Source organism: Colletotrichum spaethianum (assembly GCF_022836535.1).
Source record: "Colletotrichum spaethianum MAFF 239500 DNA, contig35, whole genome shotgun sequence".
Taxonomy (NCBI): domain Eukaryota; kingdom Fungi; phylum Ascomycota; class Sordariomycetes; order Glomerellales; family Glomerellaceae; genus Colletotrichum; species Colletotrichum spaethianum.
The window spans coordinates 248733-267381 of NW_026054805.1; the positions used below are offsets into that span (position 1 = coordinate 248733).

At 53.3% G+C, this 18649-nt stretch overlaps 5 protein-coding genes across 5 annotated transcripts; 2 read left to right on the forward strand and 3 right to left on the reverse strand.

Moving 5' to 3' along the window:
• Window positions 1-133: 133 nt before the first annotated feature.
• Window positions 134-3010, reverse strand: ColSpa_10415 (DNA replication licensing factor mcm3; the record flags this gene model as incomplete). The annotated part of the gene is made up of 3 exons (XM_049276627.1): window positions 134-167; window positions 241-2836; window positions 2938-3010. 3 exons carry the CDS (start codon window positions 3008-3010, stop codon window positions 134-136), a joined length of 2703 nt encoding a protein of 900 aa, XP_049132584.1.
• A 3061-nt stretch (window positions 3011-6071) lies between these two features.
• ColSpa_10416 (putative aminotransferase) lies at window positions 6072-7657 on the forward strand (the record flags this gene model as incomplete). Its single annotated transcript, XM_049276628.1, has 3 exons — window positions 6072-6411; window positions 6470-7142; window positions 7207-7657. The coding sequence occupies 3 exons, from the start codon at window positions 6072-6074 to the stop codon at window positions 7655-7657; spliced, it is 1464 nt and encodes a 487-aa protein (XP_049132585.1).
• Window positions 7658-8602: 945 nt separating this feature from the next.
• ColSpa_10417 (exocyst complex protein exo70) lies at window positions 8603-10588 on the forward strand (the record flags this gene model as incomplete). Its single annotated transcript, XM_049276629.1, has 3 exons — window positions 8603-8752; window positions 8800-8812; window positions 8886-10588. 3 exons carry the CDS (start codon window positions 8603-8605, stop codon window positions 10586-10588), a joined length of 1866 nt encoding a protein of 621 aa, XP_049132586.1.
• A 545-nt stretch (window positions 10589-11133) lies between these two features.
• Window positions 11134-14785, reverse strand: ColSpa_10418 (nuclear poly(A) polymerase 1; the record flags this gene model as incomplete). The annotated part of the gene is made up of 3 exons (XM_049276630.1): window positions 11134-11906; window positions 11975-13659; window positions 13728-14785. The coding sequence occupies 3 exons, from the start codon at window positions 14783-14785 to the stop codon at window positions 11134-11136; spliced, it is 3516 nt and encodes a 1171-aa protein (XP_049132587.1).
• A 1496-nt stretch (window positions 14786-16281) lies between these two features.
• On the reverse strand, window positions 16282-17670 carry ColSpa_10419 (uncharacterized protein; the record flags this gene model as incomplete). The annotated part of the gene is made up of 3 exons (XM_049276631.1): window positions 16282-16440; window positions 16533-16825; window positions 16893-17670. The coding sequence occupies 3 exons, from the start codon at window positions 17668-17670 to the stop codon at window positions 16282-16284; spliced, it is 1230 nt and encodes a 409-aa protein (XP_049132588.1).
• Between the last annotated feature and the right edge of the window lie 979 nt (window positions 17671-18649).

Here is an 18649-nt window from a genome sequence, read left to right on the forward strand (position 1 = left end):
AGTGTTTGCCAGAATCACTATACGTGACCGACCCTCTAATCGTTACTCAAGAATACCTCCCTCGGACGCCGCCTTGACATGAGCCCAACGCCGGTTTTCATTCATAATCAACCCAACACGTCATGCTACAGAACTAGATCTTGTATACAAGCTCACCATCGGTGTACCTGTTTTCTTATTAGCCTTGAACGTACACAATCCAACATGACACAGGGGAGACAATGCACCAGGAGAACATACATGATCTGATTAGCTTCGTCCATCTTCTTAAGAGCTTTGACAGCCTCTTGCTTGCTGAAAGCAGCACCACTGCGAGACTGCAGCTTATTGTTGACTGCTTCAAGAACGGCATCGACATTGGCAGAATCGTCGTCGAACAAAGCTGAGTTGAGTAGTTGACCGAGAGCGCTTCGGAAAGCCGTCAGTCGCTGAGGAGTGATAGGCTCGTCTGCAATAGCAAGACCGGCTGCCTCTGAAGCCAGTTCGTCGTCGTCCTCCGCATCCTCTTGCGACTGCGAAGGCAAATGAGACGCGGGTACTGATGAAGCAAAAGATGTCTGCGTATGCGGCGCCGCACTCGAGGAAGCAGCGTCCCCGCCGCGACGACGAGACCTACGGGGAGTGGCATTATATATGCCTTCTTCATCGTTTTCCTCTGCGTCAGGTCGTGCCGATGATTCTTCATCACTCTCATGAGCATCTCCGTTGGCGCCAGTATCGTGCGGGTCACCAGCGGTGGTCCGAGGACGCGCAACACCTCTTGTAGATCGCGTGGAACGCGCGGCTGGTGTCCGGGCAGCTGAGCTTCTGAAGTTCCTGTCGTCCCCATCCTCGTCAGAGGAGCTTTCCTCGCTGGATGAAGCAAACTCGGTGGTCTGTGTCTTTCTCCGCTTCTTTCTCGACTCGTCCTCAACCACTTCTTTGAACAGGGCAAAACGAAGGATTCCCTCCGCCGCAAGTGCATCCCGCTCCTCGACTCTGTTGGAAAGTCGGGACTTGGCGTGAGCGGTAGCTAGACGAATCAAAGTCTCCAAGGTACGAACAGTCAGAGGACTAGTTCGACGTTGGTTGCCCTCCATTTCATCGTTTCGTAGACCAACGTATATATCGGCGATACGGTCTGATGCCGCCTGGGTTAGAACTGGACGTATTCTTGTCTTGGCGTATTGGATGTATTTCTTCATAAAAGGAATACTGAGCACCTCAGGCTTCTTGTTTGCTCCACGGCCAGACGTCAATGTGACACCGGCGTGGAGCATCGCGTCAAACTTCTCGTAAACATCAGTGGGTCGATGAGTATCAGTTTGATTATTGAGGGCGACGCCGAGGGCCTGGCCAGCATTCTCACGCACCGGTGCGCCTTCTTCGGTTCCCGGTTGGCGGTAGCGGTGCATCCGTAGAACGTGCTCCGAGACCTGTCGATCTCTCGTGTCCTCGATATCATCGGTGACGACAAACAGAAGATCGAAACGTGACAAGAGAGAGTCCGGCAGGGCAATGTTCTTGTGCGGGTCCTTGTGGGTGTCGTACTGCCCGAAGATAGGGTTGGCGGCGGCAACAACGCTGCATCTGGCGTTTAGTGATGTGTGTATACCGGCTTTGGCAATGGTGACAGTTTGCTGTTCCATGACTTCGTGAATGGCAACTCGGTCGATGTCAGACATCTTGTCAAACTCATCAATACAAACCACACCACGGTCAGCCATGACCATAGCTCCGGCCTCCAGTCTTCTCTCTCCAGTCTCCTTATCGGAAGTCACAGCAGCCGTTAGACCAACACCAGACGAGCCGCGACCAGTGGTAGCAATGGCAAGCGGTGCCGTATTGAGGACGAACCGGAGAAGCTGAGATTTCGCCGTGGAGGGGTCTCCCACCATGAGGATATTGATGTCACCTCTTAAATGGGTGCCGTTCTCCAGATTCTTCTCCATTCCACCGAGGAGCATCAACAGGATTGCCTTTTTGATATAAGCGTGACCATAGATACTAGGGGCGAGTGACTGGGATAGTAAGTCGAGAAGGTTCTTCTTCTTGGCGACTTTGTTGATGTTTCGAATATCGGTGTCGGTGATGGTGGCTGTCGCAACACCTCCTCCAGACTTCGAAGATAGAAGAATTATGTGATTGGCAATGATTACCGTCTTGAACAGGGCGCTGTTGTGGTTTGTGTTTCTGTTTCCAAGAGTCCTGTAAATACCGACAAGTTGGATGCGATCGCCAGGCTTGACCTTGTCCACGAGGTCATCGTCAAGTATTACATCCACGCCACGAGGCAGCTGACCGGCAGGGGCACGCTCGGGCATCTCCTGGATGGAAACAGTCTGATGGTCTCTATAAGTGCTGAAACCGTACTCTGTGGTGAGGGGGTTGCCTTCGTCGTCCTCCTGTGGATAAGCGCTAGACGTGGTGACTCCATTGGTCATGGTTTGGTCCTGGTATTCGCGGAAGTGGAAGACATCCTTGGTCTCATTATAGTGTACACTCTTCACCACCTTGGGGCGAATCAAAGAGCATCTCGTAACAATGCCTTCGAGGGACACCATGCTGTTCAGGTGCTGGGAGGACAATGTGCGAGGGTTGCAGGCATTCATGCCAAAGCTACCAGCCCAGGCGCAGTAATATGAAACATCGTTCAGTTTTTCGGCGTCGCCCGACTGTGGCAAAGTCTTGACGATTTGCTTGAGAGCATGGTTGAAGGCTAGACTGTAATCGAAGGGGTCCTCGAGGATTCCAGAGGCAAGTTCAGGGTTGTGAGCTCGGAGTTGGTCGAGATTGACGACGAGTCTCCTCTGGTTCTTCTGCAGCATCAAGATGATGGCTGACCTGTAGCTGCGCCCTTGGGAATCATTCTCTATAAGGTCGCAAATCAGCATGTGCATGCGATAGCGAGTGGCACAAAGGAAAGCTGGAGGATCCAGCCAGACGCGAACAACATACGAGGGTCGAGGAACTCTTGGGCTGCGCGGACGCGGTCCAAGGCGGCTGCGTCTTGCAGCATAAAGGAATCCATGGCGACGACTGTTTACGGAACTCAGCGGCAGGAGGTGGAGTAGGGAAAAGGCGAAATTAGGGAAAGGGTATCAGAAGCGCAGGTTAGCGACAGAAAGCGACAGTATGAGGTGGGATGGAAATTGCAGATTGCAGATTGGAATGGGAGTGTTGAAGGGGGGCGGGGTGAAATGCGAAGGAAAGCGGTCCCACCGCAAAGAGTGTGCAGATGCGGGTGCTGGTGCAGGTGCAGGTGCACAACAAGCCAGGCTGGTTACCTAGGAAGAAAAAAAAGGAGGGGACAAATTGAAGATCAAAACGCGACTTAACGCGCTATGGATGGTGGCACGCGTTAATTGATCCGATGGGCCCCGCCCCTGTGGCTGGTGTCTGGGTGACGTGGAAGCCATTCGCTAGGTATATGGGGACTCAACCCCTGACTACTGTACATATGCTCTGTGTAACCCGAGGATTTACTTGCGAGCGGCGGTGCTTTCCGCACTGTTCATTAATCGGGACGTCGTCTGATCAGACGTATCGATGCAGGTACAAGAGGTGATGCCCATTCATCCGGTAATTGCTATCATCTCGTCTAAACTTTCAACATCCATCGTTTTTTCCTTCTTGTTTTTTTCTCTCTTTTGGTGAACGAGTCTTACATAATCCCTACATTGTCTCACCTCTTTCTTACGTTTGTGCGGGTGAGAGGTGTTCGTCTCTTACTATACTCGTACTTCAACTGTATCCTTCCGCCAGACGGCAATACATTCGGTGACACATTACTTTTTGTTCTTCTCCTGGTTCTCGTCGTTTCTCTTGAGCAATTAAGCCTCGAGGTTTGTCACACTGCGGCTGGCCCGTCGCACTTCTCAACCACCTTATCTTTGTTGCGTCTTAGATAGCGTACAGATGTCACAATTATGATGTTGGTTTGATGAGAAAGTGACAAGGACGTCGGTTGGGCTGTCTCGTCCCATTGATAAATCTTGAAGTAGGGAAATTTACATATGCCGGATTTGTCGGTCATCCAGCTTCCAGCTGAGCCACTCGGAATGCTACCCGACACCAGTAGCATCAACAACGAAGGCACGGATACCAACATTCGTATACCGCGCTACTCGTTTCTGAGGCTGAGGTGTCCTGGCCTGCCCCAGCCGCTGGAGGCGGATGAGTCTCTGCCATTGCCCAGTGTCTCTGTTGCGCATGCGCTTCCATGCCGATATTATATCGAAGACGCGGTCCGCCGCCCAACGCAAACGAAAAGGCCCCGACTACATGATACCGCTCCTTTCAAGTGACGCTGGTCACACTGGCGCCTTCAGGTTGTCGCTGATCGCCACAGTTTTCTCTGCCTCTGGTCATCCATTGCCAAACGCCCACGCGTATACGCCTGTCGCCTTAAATTCGTTAAACAGGTAGACTGGTTTGTTCCAGCAGCCATGGATGCGACCTTCTTTGCTTCATCGGTAGTGAATGTAAGCGTTATTTGAGTAATGGAACGACTCGTATCCCAAATGGCCGACCACCTTTAAGTCTTCTGACTTTCGGTCACTCGTCATGGTTTCCCTTTCCCCTCAGCTGGTAAGGGCTCACTCGTTGCCAGCTGTCGAGGATGGGGCGCATACGCCCCCCCTTGCAATATGACTGCTGATCAATCAAGGTGGCAAGCTAGTTCTCTGGATTTGAATCCGAACACCTCATGTCCGTCAACTCCTGGTACCCTTATACCCGTCATCTTGCTAAGCGTTGACTGAGGCTCTTCCCCTACCAGCGACTAGGTAACGGTGGTCAAAGGGAGCGACACATACAGCAACGGCAGTTAACATCCAAGAAGGTCGGTGATCTGACGACATAATTGTCCGGCGCGTGTGCTCCGTGTGCAACTCTTGAAGCGCTCGTCATTCGGAGTATCCACGACAAAGGAGGTATACAGCCTTGCCTGGGCTTAACATTCTCTAAACCAGGCCTCATCCATTAGCCCTACAGCCACCTAGATGACGACAAGACATCGGTTCCATGTTGAAAAGGGGTAGCCGCATAGTGCACCAAAGTAGGCGACCCGAAAATGTATCTGTATCCCGAGAAAATTGACGTCGGAACTAGAACCGCCTGAGCAGCGGATAGCCGATACATCATGAGCCTCCCGGTATGTTGGTGACATGACAATCATCAGGTGACGGGTTTTTATATGCAGGGGCCACGCCTGGATAGACACCCAGACTTCTGCACTATGATCGGCGGTAAAGTACGGGGTTGTTTACCGGCGCTCCGAGTGTTACCCTCCCGAGACCCGATGATTCCACAGAGCGGTCGAAGCAACGCCAGTTCACATTGCAGGCCAATAGAGGGGGTCTAATCTGCGATAGAGGCGATGGTCGCTGCACGAGAGCACAAGAGAGCCAACGGCCAACGACCAACTCTTTTCTTTGTGGAGCGGCTTGGTGCTCGAAGAGCTCGCCGTTCCGTCTGGCAAGCCGATGGCGGGATGGACACGTCTGCGCCCCCTTCTCGACAGGGGTGAAGCACCCTGCCAATCACTGGAGCTGGTTCAAAGCTATCGCGGCGCGGCTCGTTTGTCTGGGGTTGTGGTCTTCGGCACGAACCTCTCATGGCGGTTCTCCCAGCGATGGCTTGCTTACTTTGAACTCTAACCCCGATGCCACGCCCCTCTCCGCCCCGTGTAGGATGCGCCAATACATCCCCTCTCACCATGGGGGATCACACTACGCCATCTCATATGTACTCTCCACAAGGTATATACAGGACACTAGTGTGGAAAGCAGAATACTCTAGCTTCGGCTTGCCGGCATTTACACGGACGGTAGACCGACACAATAGCTTGTGAGATCCCGTAGGCTCCCGATATATGCTTCATCCTCTGTAAAAGGGCTGGCTTGCCGTGGAAACAAATGGGAAAAGACATATATATTTGCCTCTACATCTTGCAGCGGACGCCATTTAGCCATACCAAAGACACTGTGCTTATAGTTCCATACCGGCATACATTTTACGCTTTGTCCCGCGACCCTTGTTTCTTCTTTCACTCTTGTCCACATCTTGGCGCAGCATACCCATTGATCAAGATGGCTCTGAAGTCGCTTAATACCGCGGAGTTCACTGATGCTAGTCATTCAGCCGTTCTTCACCGTGATCTACGGAGTCAAATTGCGCGGGTAATTGGCGGAGAGGGCCACTGTTATGTGCTGGAAGGTGGCAGGAAGATATTCGATGCCTCTGGAGGCGCCGCAGTGGCGTGTCTTGGCCACGGGGACCAGAGAGTGGCAGATGCTATGATGCGGCAGCTAGGCGGTATCGCATACAGTCCTTCGACATTTTTCACGACGTCGGTATGCGAACAACTGTGTCGGTTCCTCGTCGATTCGACCAACGGCCACATGTCACGAGCCTACCTAGTCAATAGTGGTACGTGTGCATGGCTTTGGCAGGAACCGTTCTTCAGCCCGCTGCTAACGCATTATAGGATCTGAGGCTATAGAGGCAGCCATGAAACTAGCAAGGCAGTACTATTTGGAAAAGGAAACAGCTGAACCGCAGCGGCATCTCTTCATAGCGCGAGAGCAGTCCTATCACGGAACAACATTAGGCGCACTGTCGATGGGAGGCCACGTGGCCCGTCGAGCTAACTTTGCGCCTATGCTTATCGACAGCATTGTTTCACGCGTTTCCCCATGCTACGGATACAGGCACAAGACGTCAGGCGAATCGGATGAGTCGTATGTTGCAAGACTCGCCCAGGAGCTCGAGGAAGAGTTCATCCGGGTGGGCCCAGAGAAAGTATGCGCATTCGTGGCGGAACCGGTTGTTGGAGCTGTAAGGCGATCCACTGAAGCAGCGTTAAGCGGTACCAATTTGGTTGATCCGACTGACATGTTCGTGCAGGCCTTGGGCTGCGTCCCAGCCGTGACCGGCTACTTCCGAGAGATGAAGTCAGTCTGTGATCGATATGGAGCGCTTCTAATTCTGGACGAGATCATGTGCGGCATGGGCCGTTCGGGAACACTCCATGCGTGGGAGGACGAAGATATGGTACCCGATATTCAGACGATCGGTAAGGGGCTAGGCGGGGGTTACCAACCGATTGCAGGCGTTCTAGTCAGCAATAGAGTGAGCGAGGCGTTGGAGAAGGGCTCCAGGTAATTCTACTGTTGTTTTGCAGTGGCAGTTTGGCGGCAAAAGGATTGGCTAACGCGGGACTAGGTGTTTTGTTCATGGACATACATATCAGGGCCACCCCGTTGCGTGTGCAGCAGCGCTCGAAGTGCAGCAGATCATCAAGGAAGAGGGTCTCCTCGATAACGTACGAAGCATGGGCCGAGTGCTGTCGGAGCTCTTGAGAGAAGGACTCAGAGATGTACCTTATGTTGGAGACATTCGCGGCAAGGGACTATTCTGGGGCATTGAGTTTGTGCGAGATAGGGACAGCAAGGAGCCGTGGCCCCAAGAGGCACAGGTTGCGGCGGGAATCAGTGATCTTGGACGCACAGAGGAGTATGGAATAGTCGTCTATCCCGGAGCAGGCACCGTAGACGGCATATTGGGCGACCACATCATTGTGGCGCCGCCATACACTGTGACAAAGAACGACATCGAGTATGTTGCGAGGACGGTGACAAGGCTGATCAAGGGGTATTTCTCAATGTTGGAATAGGTAGTAGATGAATTGATTGTTCCATATATTTCACCGAGTGAGATGCAAAGCCCATCCGTACAAGCAAGAGGTGTTGAACAGGTTGGACCAATGTCATATGACGGAGCTGTAGACGATAGGTGATCGGTGTCTGTTGGATGGACGTCAAGGTGACAAGTCGAGTAACGACGTCTTGTAGCATTCTGCAAAGGTATTAACCCTTCCTCAAACAGCAGCCACAGGAGGGAGCATCTTGAAAGACCTGGCATTGCGTATGATCTATAATGCTTGGCCTTGAGTGCTTCATACGTTGCTTGAAATAGACTACACACACGGCCTCGACAGCTCCCCAACTTGCTTTGAGATACTTGATTAGTTATTGGGCGATGCACAGAAAACTATGCATGCATAGATATATCTTAGACTATTGTGTTGTGCATGATGCACAAATTCGGGAAAAGCCAATGCACCAGCCACAACAACTCGACATAATTCATCCCAACTCGGTTCATCCAACCTCGCCCCTGGACGCAAACCGCCTGCCCGTTGCGTCAGGTCCCAGGACCACAGCTGCACCTAGGTATCTTATCCGACTCGGGGCCCCAATTAACGTGCTCCCGCTCTGCAACCCCGGCGTACCTTACCACGATCCACCCGCCCGCCCTAGCTTGGGAATCAACCCCACGGCGAACTGCAGATGACGGTGACTTTACTTTGACTTCGCGCCTACCGAACCGACAATACCTTCTCGCGACGACCACAGTACTGCCGTCACCTCCGCTACGTTGGCGACTACGACACTGGCGACGCCCGCCTGCCTCACTCCCGGCCTCCTGCTCCCCATGATTCCTACTGAGCCGACAACGGGGCGCAGTTGATTCCATCTTACCCTGTCTTCATTTCCTCTGTCGCTGTCTTTAGAGTCACAACCGCCACAGATTGCAGGCGCAAACGAAAAAGTACATCATGTCTGTCGGCCCTGCGACCAGTCGTCATGCCGCCGATGAAGAGGCTCGTGCCGAGGTCGATGTGCTCAACTCTCGACTCGAGAAGACCTCTCAATTGACCAAGAAGATACAAGCATGCATGGGAAGGCTAGAATCTACCGGCAAAAGCGTACGCGAAGTTGCTGGCCCCTGAGCGGAGAGACCAAGAAGCTTCAGGTCTTAGGCAATAGTACGTCCATGGGAAGATCCTCCCTCCCCGGGTCCTCTCCCCAGATAAACTGACTCTTGGTCCTCACTCGCAGATATCGATGCTGTCCTCGCTGCCATTGAGCGCCTTCGCCAACCTGCCGATAGCAAGAACGATGAAGAGCAGATCATTCGCGCCGGTCCCGACAAGGCTGGCCTTTCCAACTTCCTCGCCTCGATCAAGCGCCTATCCAAGGCTCTCGCCGACATGCAGGCGTCCAACTTGCGAGCGAACCAACAGACAATGGCGGAGCTGGTCCGCTTGATCAAGTCAGGCAACTCACAACTTGAGGGTCACTTCGATAAGTTACTTCGAGGAGATACCCCCCGCTCGGTAGAGCCGCTCCATTACATCACGAAGGACATGCCGTTCCCGGTTCTGTCTCAGGACAAGGTCACGCGCCTCGGCTTGGTCAATTCGTATATATCGAGCACCCATCGTCAGAATGGTGGTGGTGCTGCTCCTCAAGACTCGTCAACGGCCAAGATCTATGCCGAAATACGCGGGCCTTATCTTTCGTCTACGTTGGCCAACCTGGCCGCCGCCAGCGTCAACACGACGAAGAAGAAGAACCCTGACGCCATTTACCGCGCCGGAACCAACGGCATCGGCACGTATGCGCAGGCCATGGAAGGTCTGTTTCTGGCTGAATACGACAACATCTGCAGTATCTTCACACGGGAGGACTGGGGCCCCCTTTTCCAGGCCACGTGCCAGGCCGCCATGGCGGAGCTTGCCCGCACCTTGCGAGAGCTGAATAGTCATATCAAGGGTCACCTAAACACAGATTGCTACCTCGCTTATGAGATCACCGAGATTATGTCGGGCTTGTCGAGCAACTTGGAAACACGTACTGGCGAGCTCAAGTCATCGCTTGCTGCAGCGCTCCGGCCTGTGCGAGAGACGGCCAAGCTGTCGCTGGGAGAGTTACTAGATGACACAAGACGAAGGATCGCTGCCATGCAGACACTTCCCCAAGACGGTGCACCCATACCAATCGTGTCCGAGACGATGCAACGTCTGCAGACCATGGTCGAATTCTTGCGGCCAATCTCGAGCATCATGTTTTCCTTGGGTGATGGGGGCTGGAAATCCAACGCCGCTACCGACGGACGGTCCACTGACGCAATTCCCAGTCTCTCCTCATTTGACATCGGCGCTGACGGCAAGGAAATCTTCTCACATTATTGCTCAGACACGGTTGATATGCTCATGACATCACTTGACCAAAAGGCGAAGATGGTTCTCAAGGGTGGTAGGGCTGTGATTGGTGTATTTCTGGCCAATAGCGTTGTCATTGTTGAACGAATGATCCGCGATTCGGACCTCGCGCCTCTTCTCGAGGGTCGAATGGGCATGCTGGACCAATGGCGCAAGAAGGCGACGGGCATGTACACAATGGACTGCAAAGAGGTGTCGACACACTTATTTGATGTCATCCACACAAGCAAGCAACGGCCCACGTCGGGCCAGGCCGACTCAGCTTCCATCCTCAAGGGTCTGAGCAGCAGGGATAAGGACAATATCAAGGGCAAGTTCCAGGCGTTCAATACCTCTTTTGATGAGATGGTCAGCCGACACAAGACGTACAACATGGAACGGGAGGTGCGACAGATGTTCGCTCGGGACATTCAGCAGATGCTCGAGCCTCTGTACAATCGTTTCTGGGATCGATACCACGAGGTTGACAAGGGCAAGGGCAAGCATGTTAAGTACGACAAGGCTGGAATAGCCGCCGTTTTCATGACGCTCTACTAGGCAGGGGTTTTGGTTGTCAGGACTGAGCACATTTGGGTTTCCCCCCCCCCCCATGTTTTCGGTCCATGTTGTTTTTCATCGTGGAACTGGCGGGGCGTTTCGGTGGCGAACACCAAATCGCGGTTTGGCGAATGGGTTTTATGTTGGGTGTAAGCCAGGGTCTCGTTTGGGCATGGGAGAAGATAGATCGGGGAGGCACGCGGAGGCTGCTTAAGCACAGCGATCTTGATGGTTTCCACGCAGCCCGCAGGACAATACGCCTTCCTTTCTCCAATATAATTGAAGGCATTAGAAGACTTAATAATTATGGTACACTGCCAGTATCAATGTCATACTGAAGAGGGCTAGACAATGCTTCCAATTCGAGAACCGGTGCTTACACGGCTGTGGGCAAAGGAAATAGGATGGGCTGCGAGTGACGTTGTATTTGCAGATCTATCTTGGGCCCATTCGCTCTTCTAACATGTCCATATCAAAGACGCCGTTGCCAAAGCTCACGTCGACAGCGCCCGGCCAGTCCCAAGCTTTTACCATGATGACCATTCTCATTCACCTCGTTCCTGCTGCGTCGTATCCGGGACATTGCCTTGTGCCTTTTTGAAGAGCAGGTCAATGCGTTCGGACCTATGCCAAACGATGACATCGTCGCTCCGGCGCTTGAACCATAAGATGCGGTGCTGGGGGATGAACTCTTCATGCGTCTGTTCACTCTTCCAAGCAGAAAGAGCCTTTTCTTGTGGCCCTAGAAATCGATCCTCGTACCCGATAAGGAAGTCATTGCTGTCAATGTCCGGGTCCCATCGCAACCGGTTCAGCACGTCAAGTGCTGTGCGCAGCTTGCCCGCCCCCTCGGGTTTCCGGGTCGTCGTCGAGCGTTGCTTTGCCGACTTGCCCTTCTTTGCCGCCTTCTCCAAGAGCCACTCCTGGTTCTCCTCCTCCTCCTCTTCCTGTTCTTCATCCTCCGTGTCCGAGTCGTCGTCACCGTCAACGTATACACCCCATTCGCGACTGTCCAACTGCAGGTCGCCCAGCTCGCTTCCCCTTACAACGGTCGCGCTAAACCACATAGTGTTTGGATCGAAATACTTTTCGTCACTCATGATAAGCTTTTCAAACTGCTGCAAAACGCCCCGCAGGTTACTGTGCGCCGTCTCCAAGTCATCCTTTGATGGCTTCTCGTCCGAGTTCATCCACTCTAATCCGACAAGATAGGAGCCCTGGTAGTCGCCCTGGGTCCCCTTGGCTTCGGAAGTGGATGAGTCTACAAACCTGGCGGGCCAAATTCTGGCCGAGAGTTGAGGCACCCTCCTGTGCATATCTAGAGAAAAGAATCATCAGACACGTCTCGCCTCGGTGTTGGTTGCCGGGGGTTTTAAGTTAACTCACCGACCAGAAGCGACGCACAACGGGACTCTAGCCAGCCAACGAGTCTGCTCCCGCGTTCGAGGGAGGCACCCCAATAGTGAATGCGAAGATTGGCGAACGAACGGTATGAACCGAGGAAACTCGAGGCGCTCGGTGTTAAATTCTTGTCCTGGCTCAAGTCTGGGATAGACAGAAGGGACTGCCAGCTTGCTCCGTCTCCCCATACTTGGGTAGCGGTCTGGGCAATTTCAGCCGCGATGATCTTCACGGTCGGAACGGAGGCGATGAGCGCCGTGTTGAGCGTCGGAGAGTGCCAGCCGAGAAGGCACATGGCCTCCCTCGGCGTACGATGATACCTCAAAATCTTGTGGAAGAATGGATCAAACACCATGTCGTTCTTCCAATCAAACTGTGAGTAGTGGTCAAAGAAAGTCGTGATAATGTCAGCAGTAGAGACTACGCCGCCATCGCGCAAGAGCATCTTGCAGACCTTAACCAACATGACGGACAGATGTATGCCGCCGAAATACCCAAACTTGGCTGCGTATATCCCGCGCGACTTTGCCCAGGCCTTGATGACTTGAAAACTCGCGCGGAACTGCGCCAGGTCTGGAATCGAGCGCTGTAGGTAGAACAGATCCCTGGCAGGTTTCAGCTTTAGGAGTGTCTGCATGGGTAAGCTGAAAGTCGGGTCTGATGGAGGCCGCTTTAGCATTTCGGGCCACTGGTCTACTACGTTGGGTGCTTGGCAGTATTGGAGGTCGCATTTCACGCCGTTAATCTCGACCTCAAACATGGTGCCTGTCTTGGCCTTGACTTTCCTCAACAACCGCACACCCGGGTCAGTCGACTTTCTCAGCCTTTGACGGGCCAGGGTGAAGAAGACGCGGGGGCTAATGGACCCTATGCAGAGGCAGTCGATGTCAGACGTCCTAGACCAGGTACCAAGACCGTACGACCCTACGGGTACCAGCACAATGGCAGGACGGCCCCGTGTCTGATCTGGGGTCGCCTGGTCCGACTCCAAGAGGATTTGCCGCAGTAGCTGAAGCGCCTCTTTCCGGGTGGTCTCATCTTGATCCGTTGGGAAAATGTCAAGGTTCTCCATACACTGTCTCAACGCGGCAGCGTCCGACAGACCGGCCGGGGCCTTCTTGTGCTGGACGGGAACCACACGGGCGTTGATAGCTGCTGAATCCCTAGCGGCGAGGCGCTGCAGAAGACATCGGATGCCCCAGTGATCACTTGCGTATACTAGGCCTTCTCCGGGTCCGCCTTCGCCGGTAATAAAGCCGAACATGTTAAAGCGTGAGATTTGCAAGGGGCCTCCGCTCTTGACCAAAATGCGGTCATATCGCTGCGGACGGTTATTGAGGCCGCTTCCAACCATCTTGGCAGCATGCGGATTCTCTCTAGGGTCAAAGGTCGCGCCCTGTTCACCTTCAAAAATGTCGCCAATATCCCCTTTGAGATTGTCACTGACGCCTGCCTCAATGCGTGAGACCATCCAGACATCGAGGAGGTTGGCTTCCGCTAGAGTTGTCTCGATGCTTCGGAGAACATTCTCCGTCTGCACAGTGATTGATCCCTTTCTGACGGCGGTATCGACAGTGTAGGAAGAAGTGGCAACATTAAAGTCGCCGGCAATGATCCATTGATTGGCTGCATAACAGGTCTTGAGATGGTTCAATATGCGCTGGAGTTCTCTGCACAAGGAGATGTCAGCCTGACAGAAAACTGATACACGCAACAGCCAAAACCAAGTTATTTTTACCTTTCTTTAGCGACAACAGCGCCGTCTGTCAGACCCTGACTGAGGTGGCAGGTTGCCAGTACCAGAGGCAAGGCGCGGCCCTCTGCCTCGCCGTGTCCTAGGCCGTCAAATTTGAGTACACATGATCCTTTGTGCTGACGCTTGAAGGGAAGATATTCCCAGGAAAAGAGGTGTTTACTAAGGACCACGTTGTTAAGTATGTTGGGCAACGGGCCGGCAGCAGGGTCGTCGGGCGATCCGTGTGATACGTATGTGTATTGGTTTCGAATGCGGTGATCCTTGAGCAAGAATGGCAGAAAGTCGTCGGTTATCTCTTGAAGTACTACAACATCTGCTGACGAGTTTGCTGCAAGCAGGTTTTCGATGATTATGGGATATCTTGTGCGAGAAGGAGGCCAGTGAAACTCTGCAAGGACGTTCCAACTGGCGACGATGAGGTTTTCTGGAGGCTTGACATCCGAATGTGGCGGCTCCGAAGAAACCGCGTTCACCGGCTGCCATGCCGAGTGACATTCGGAGATAAACCATGTTTGTTGGGGGATCAAAGTCGCAGTTGTATCTTGGTCCAGGCCAAAGGAGTCCTCACAGAGCCGCAGAGAGGGCGAGGTAAGATCAATGATACCCCACTGCTTCATCTGACCTGAGGGTGCGCGAACTAGAACTGCCAGCTGGCTAGCCTCCCAACTCACGAGTGGCAGACGCCGCAGCTTTTCAAGGAGGAACTCGAGCTTGGATGTGTGCGTCGTATCCTCACACTGAGCCACCGTCATGTGCATGTTATATGGCTCGGAACGTGTCTGGCCAATGGCTGCAAAAATTGCGGCTCTCAGAGAGGTAAGCTGAGATGTCCTTTTGGCATCCTTATCACACAAAAACAGGGTACTGCCATTTCGGTGTTGAAAATAATCTGACGAGTCCAGGTGGACGGAAAGAGCGGCGGCCTCGCCCGAGGGTGTGCGGTTGGCGAGGCAATCGACAATGGCATCACAGGCCAGGCGAAGGGCACCAGAGTCTGTGAACTTGACGAAGGGGTAGATGAGGTTGACATGGGGGGCCATTTCGCATAGGCCTTATCGTTGTCGAAACGAAGCCGGTCGACTGATGGCCATTGGTCCCTTGGCGGGATCAGGCAGAGAGCCGTGTCGTGAGTTGCTGGAGCTGGGAAATCCATAGGCACCAACGTATCGAACTGACTGGCGGCTGAATTTGTGCTTTTAATGTGGTTGAGAGGGAACAGGGCTGAATGTATGGTGTCGTCGTGCAGGGTACACCGGTAGAGGAGCGTTGGTCCTTCACAGCAGTCGGCCCTTGAATGGCAGTTGATGACCAAGAGGTTGGTATATGTGAAGACAAGTAGTTCCCCACGCTGCAAGAAGAACGGCTGGTCCTTTGTATATTACCTACTGAATGAATAGATCGAGTGAGGCAGCCTATGTGTAAAGTATCTGATTAAGCGATTGAAGCTGAATTAAGGCGGGAAGTCATGTATACGAATCCTTGGCATCCCATGAACAGGGTCAAGGTTGTAGTCGAAGTCAAGGGTCCAGGGCCATCAACTCAATTGGGTTGTCTGTGGGTTGATGGCAGGGAGTCACTGGCCGAATGTGTCAGGTGAGTCGCAACTCGATTCAGACTCCTTTGGGACCTTGGCTTAAGCGTTTAGGCCAGTGTCTAAAGTATCCAAAGAAATGGCAGTGACTCACGGGGCCTTTTACCTCTACGAAAGTACTGGGATTGGGCCTGGGGGAAGCGTTCGCGCTTTACTGTGTAGTAGTTGGCGGTGGCTACAAACGTTACCCCTTCCAAGTCGCCGAGTGACTCACTTTACGTACCCGAAGCAAGGTACCACACAAAATAGTGGCACGCTGTAACATCATATTTTTCTCAACCGCCAGCCGTTGCGTACTGGAAAGTGGATAAAATTACCTAGGAAATACTAGAGACCCCTAAAGCGTAGAAGTCCCATAACATGATCTTCTTTCGACTCTGGGGCCAACACTGGTGGAGTTGAGTGGCTTGTACTGCACAGCCTGCTCCCCTTCGTGCAATGACTGCTACTTGACAGTAGGTGCATACCGCATGGTAGCACTATATTGTACGCCATCCCAAACAGAAAGCACTGTCGCTGGACCCAAGAACCATTGGAAGGTGCGTGCTTACTCATGCACCTTGCCTCGGCCGTTAGGGGCACCATCTGCACATCATTGATAGGCGCGATAATTTACAGTGTCTACCTTGTAATAGTAAGTTCAAGACAAGAACCGGAACAAGCATCTGTACAACCTTGGACTTGGTCAAGGGTATGAAGCGATTGGCCAATCTTTCCAGCTCTCTGGTAAACCAACCTCCAATTAACCCTAAAGCACCTAAGCAAACTAATTCATCTGCGTCAGTCTCCAACCACAGGTGTATCGTACGCGCGTACCTGTAACAAGATGATGCTTCTAACATGCTCACGGCCAACTCACCACTCTTTGGGTATCATCCTATCCTTTTCCAGCACCCTTCTCCCCAACGAGCCCAGCAAGAAACACATAATCAGCCTGGAACGACATCACGGGCCGTGCTCGTCAACGTCGGGCCCACCCCAGTCGATGGATGTTACGCCCTTGCCCTTGCCCTCCATCAAAGCCTCCAGCTTGTCCTCGTTCGTCACGTACGCCCCATTCTGTCTCTTCAGCGTCATGGCGTACTTGATCGAATCTCGCCACTCCTGCGATGAACAACACGAATTAGAAGGATTGTTCAAAAGGTAGGCAGAGTATCGTTGAGATGAACAATACTCGGCTCGGCATGGGAACTTACTCTCCACCAGACCTCCTCACTCTGCACCATGCACCTCCGTCCATCCTCGCCGTTTCTTGCCGACGCAAACGGCCACACTGACTGTACCACCTCGTATTTGTGTTTGCTTGAGAAGAGGTTCTTCATGCCCAGGTACAGTTTGCTTGGCTTCTCGGCGCTCTTGACTTTGACCTTAGCATGCGTAACGGGAAACGAGATGTTGATTTGCCCCTTGTATTGTGTTGACGCGATCAAGCTGCGAATCTGACCCTCGATGTAGAGCGTGTCCATGTTGGCAACGACCCGTTCAAGCGCTGTGGGCATGGAGTCCCAATATTAGCTATAATCATCGCCACGAACTTGCGACATCCAGGCGCTTACCGAAGCCTTTTACCGGCGCCGGGTCCTCGATGAAGCGGCGGCACCACTCTTCGAGCTCCCTCTCCCCTACCTCGGGGAAGACATCGGGCTTGGCGCCGCCCCGGAACGCCAACTCGCCAGGCGCAACGCATCGGATGTAATCCATGCGTCTGCTCGCGTCGTCGGACACTAACAAACTCATAAGGTTCAGTTTGAAGTCAAAGTCGACGGTGCGCCCGCGGTTTCCTTTGATATGTATTAGTGGTTTAGGTGGGACACTGGCCTGCGCCTTGATGAGAGAAACGAGGGCGCTGGCGCTTGCCGTCAGATGCTCTGCCTTGGAGGACAGGGTAGTGCAGTCCGGTGACAGGGTGAAATGAGGCGGCGAATAAAGCCTATAATCCAGCCTGGGCAGGCCTGTGTAGCAGGGAGGCGCTGGTGTCGTCCCGGAGAGGCCCTGCGAACCATGCGAGATGGACATCTGCGAGTCATTGGAGGGGCTCGAATATGGTGGTGGTTGCGGTGGGCTTGCGCCGTTGGCCGTCACACCGTGACTGCTGGTACGACTTGCAAGCAACGTCTTCTCGGTCACCAGAGAGAGGGGCCCCGCCGTGTGAGTTACATTGGCTGTTGGCGGAGGAGCCGGCGGCGGCGGCGTCGTCGTCGTTGTCAAAGGTGGCAGCGGCAACGGCGGCAGGTCGGCCGGCAACTCCGACGGGCCCGGGGAGTCCGCCGAAAGCTCCGGTAGTGACTGAGACTGCAGCCGCGGCGGAACTATGTTGTTTATTGCTCCAACCATCGCAGGCACCGTTTATGGCCGTGGTAGAGTACTGTGTGTCACCCAGTTGAGCAATTATGATCAGACGGACACAGATGATCGTCCAATGTGAGAGACCGCTGCAGCGAGCGACTGGGAGGAGAGTGGTGAAGAGTCAAGATGGGCCAGGAGGAAGAAGCAGAAGAAGAGGGAAAAAGAAATTTTATCTAGATATTGGGTCCAAGATTGTCAGGAATAGAAACATGTGCTGCATGGTATCTACCCTATGTAATACGCCAACGAAAGCAAAGAAAGCTAGCCTCATGTAAGGCAGAAACCAGCGAAGGGAGCCACTCCGAATACCTACCTACCCTTCGCCTCACTATAAAAAGGACCTTGGGGCTTGCTCTAGGCACCACCATTCTGTCCGGCCCCGCGGCGCTGCTGGAGTCGGGCAACTTGGGTGTTAATAGAGCGCCCCTTGCACTTGCACCCAGCGATAGCCGAACACAGGCAACGCCGGACAACACTGCGTTAGTGACGAGACACAGGAGACCCAGTAAGGTCCAGTAGGAGAAATGAGATGCTTATTTAATGAACGTCTCTAGCCGCTTTCGGTTCGAGGCTGCCTGGAAGGATCACCGGCCCCTTGTTAGTCAGGACCGAATCCGACTCCGAGCTGACGAATCACGGCCACTCTCTAGAGAGATCCTCCTCTGAACATGCCACTCCGTATTAATCGTCTGGGCATATCTTGACTTCAACTCAGAAATCACTTCTTGCCATTGTCAAGGAGTCCTTTAATTAGGTTGAGTATGCTGCAGTCAGCCTAGGACTGGCACTCTGTCAGAATGGGAATAGAGATGCGAAGCCATCTGACTAGGTTGTCTCGTTGAGCGAGTTCTATTTACCTATATTAGGGATCACCATGGTCGTTCCTTCGTACACGATGCTGCTGTCCTCCTTAACCCAACGCCATCCCATGCCACCAAGTCCGGCACATCGCAAAACCATTGAAACC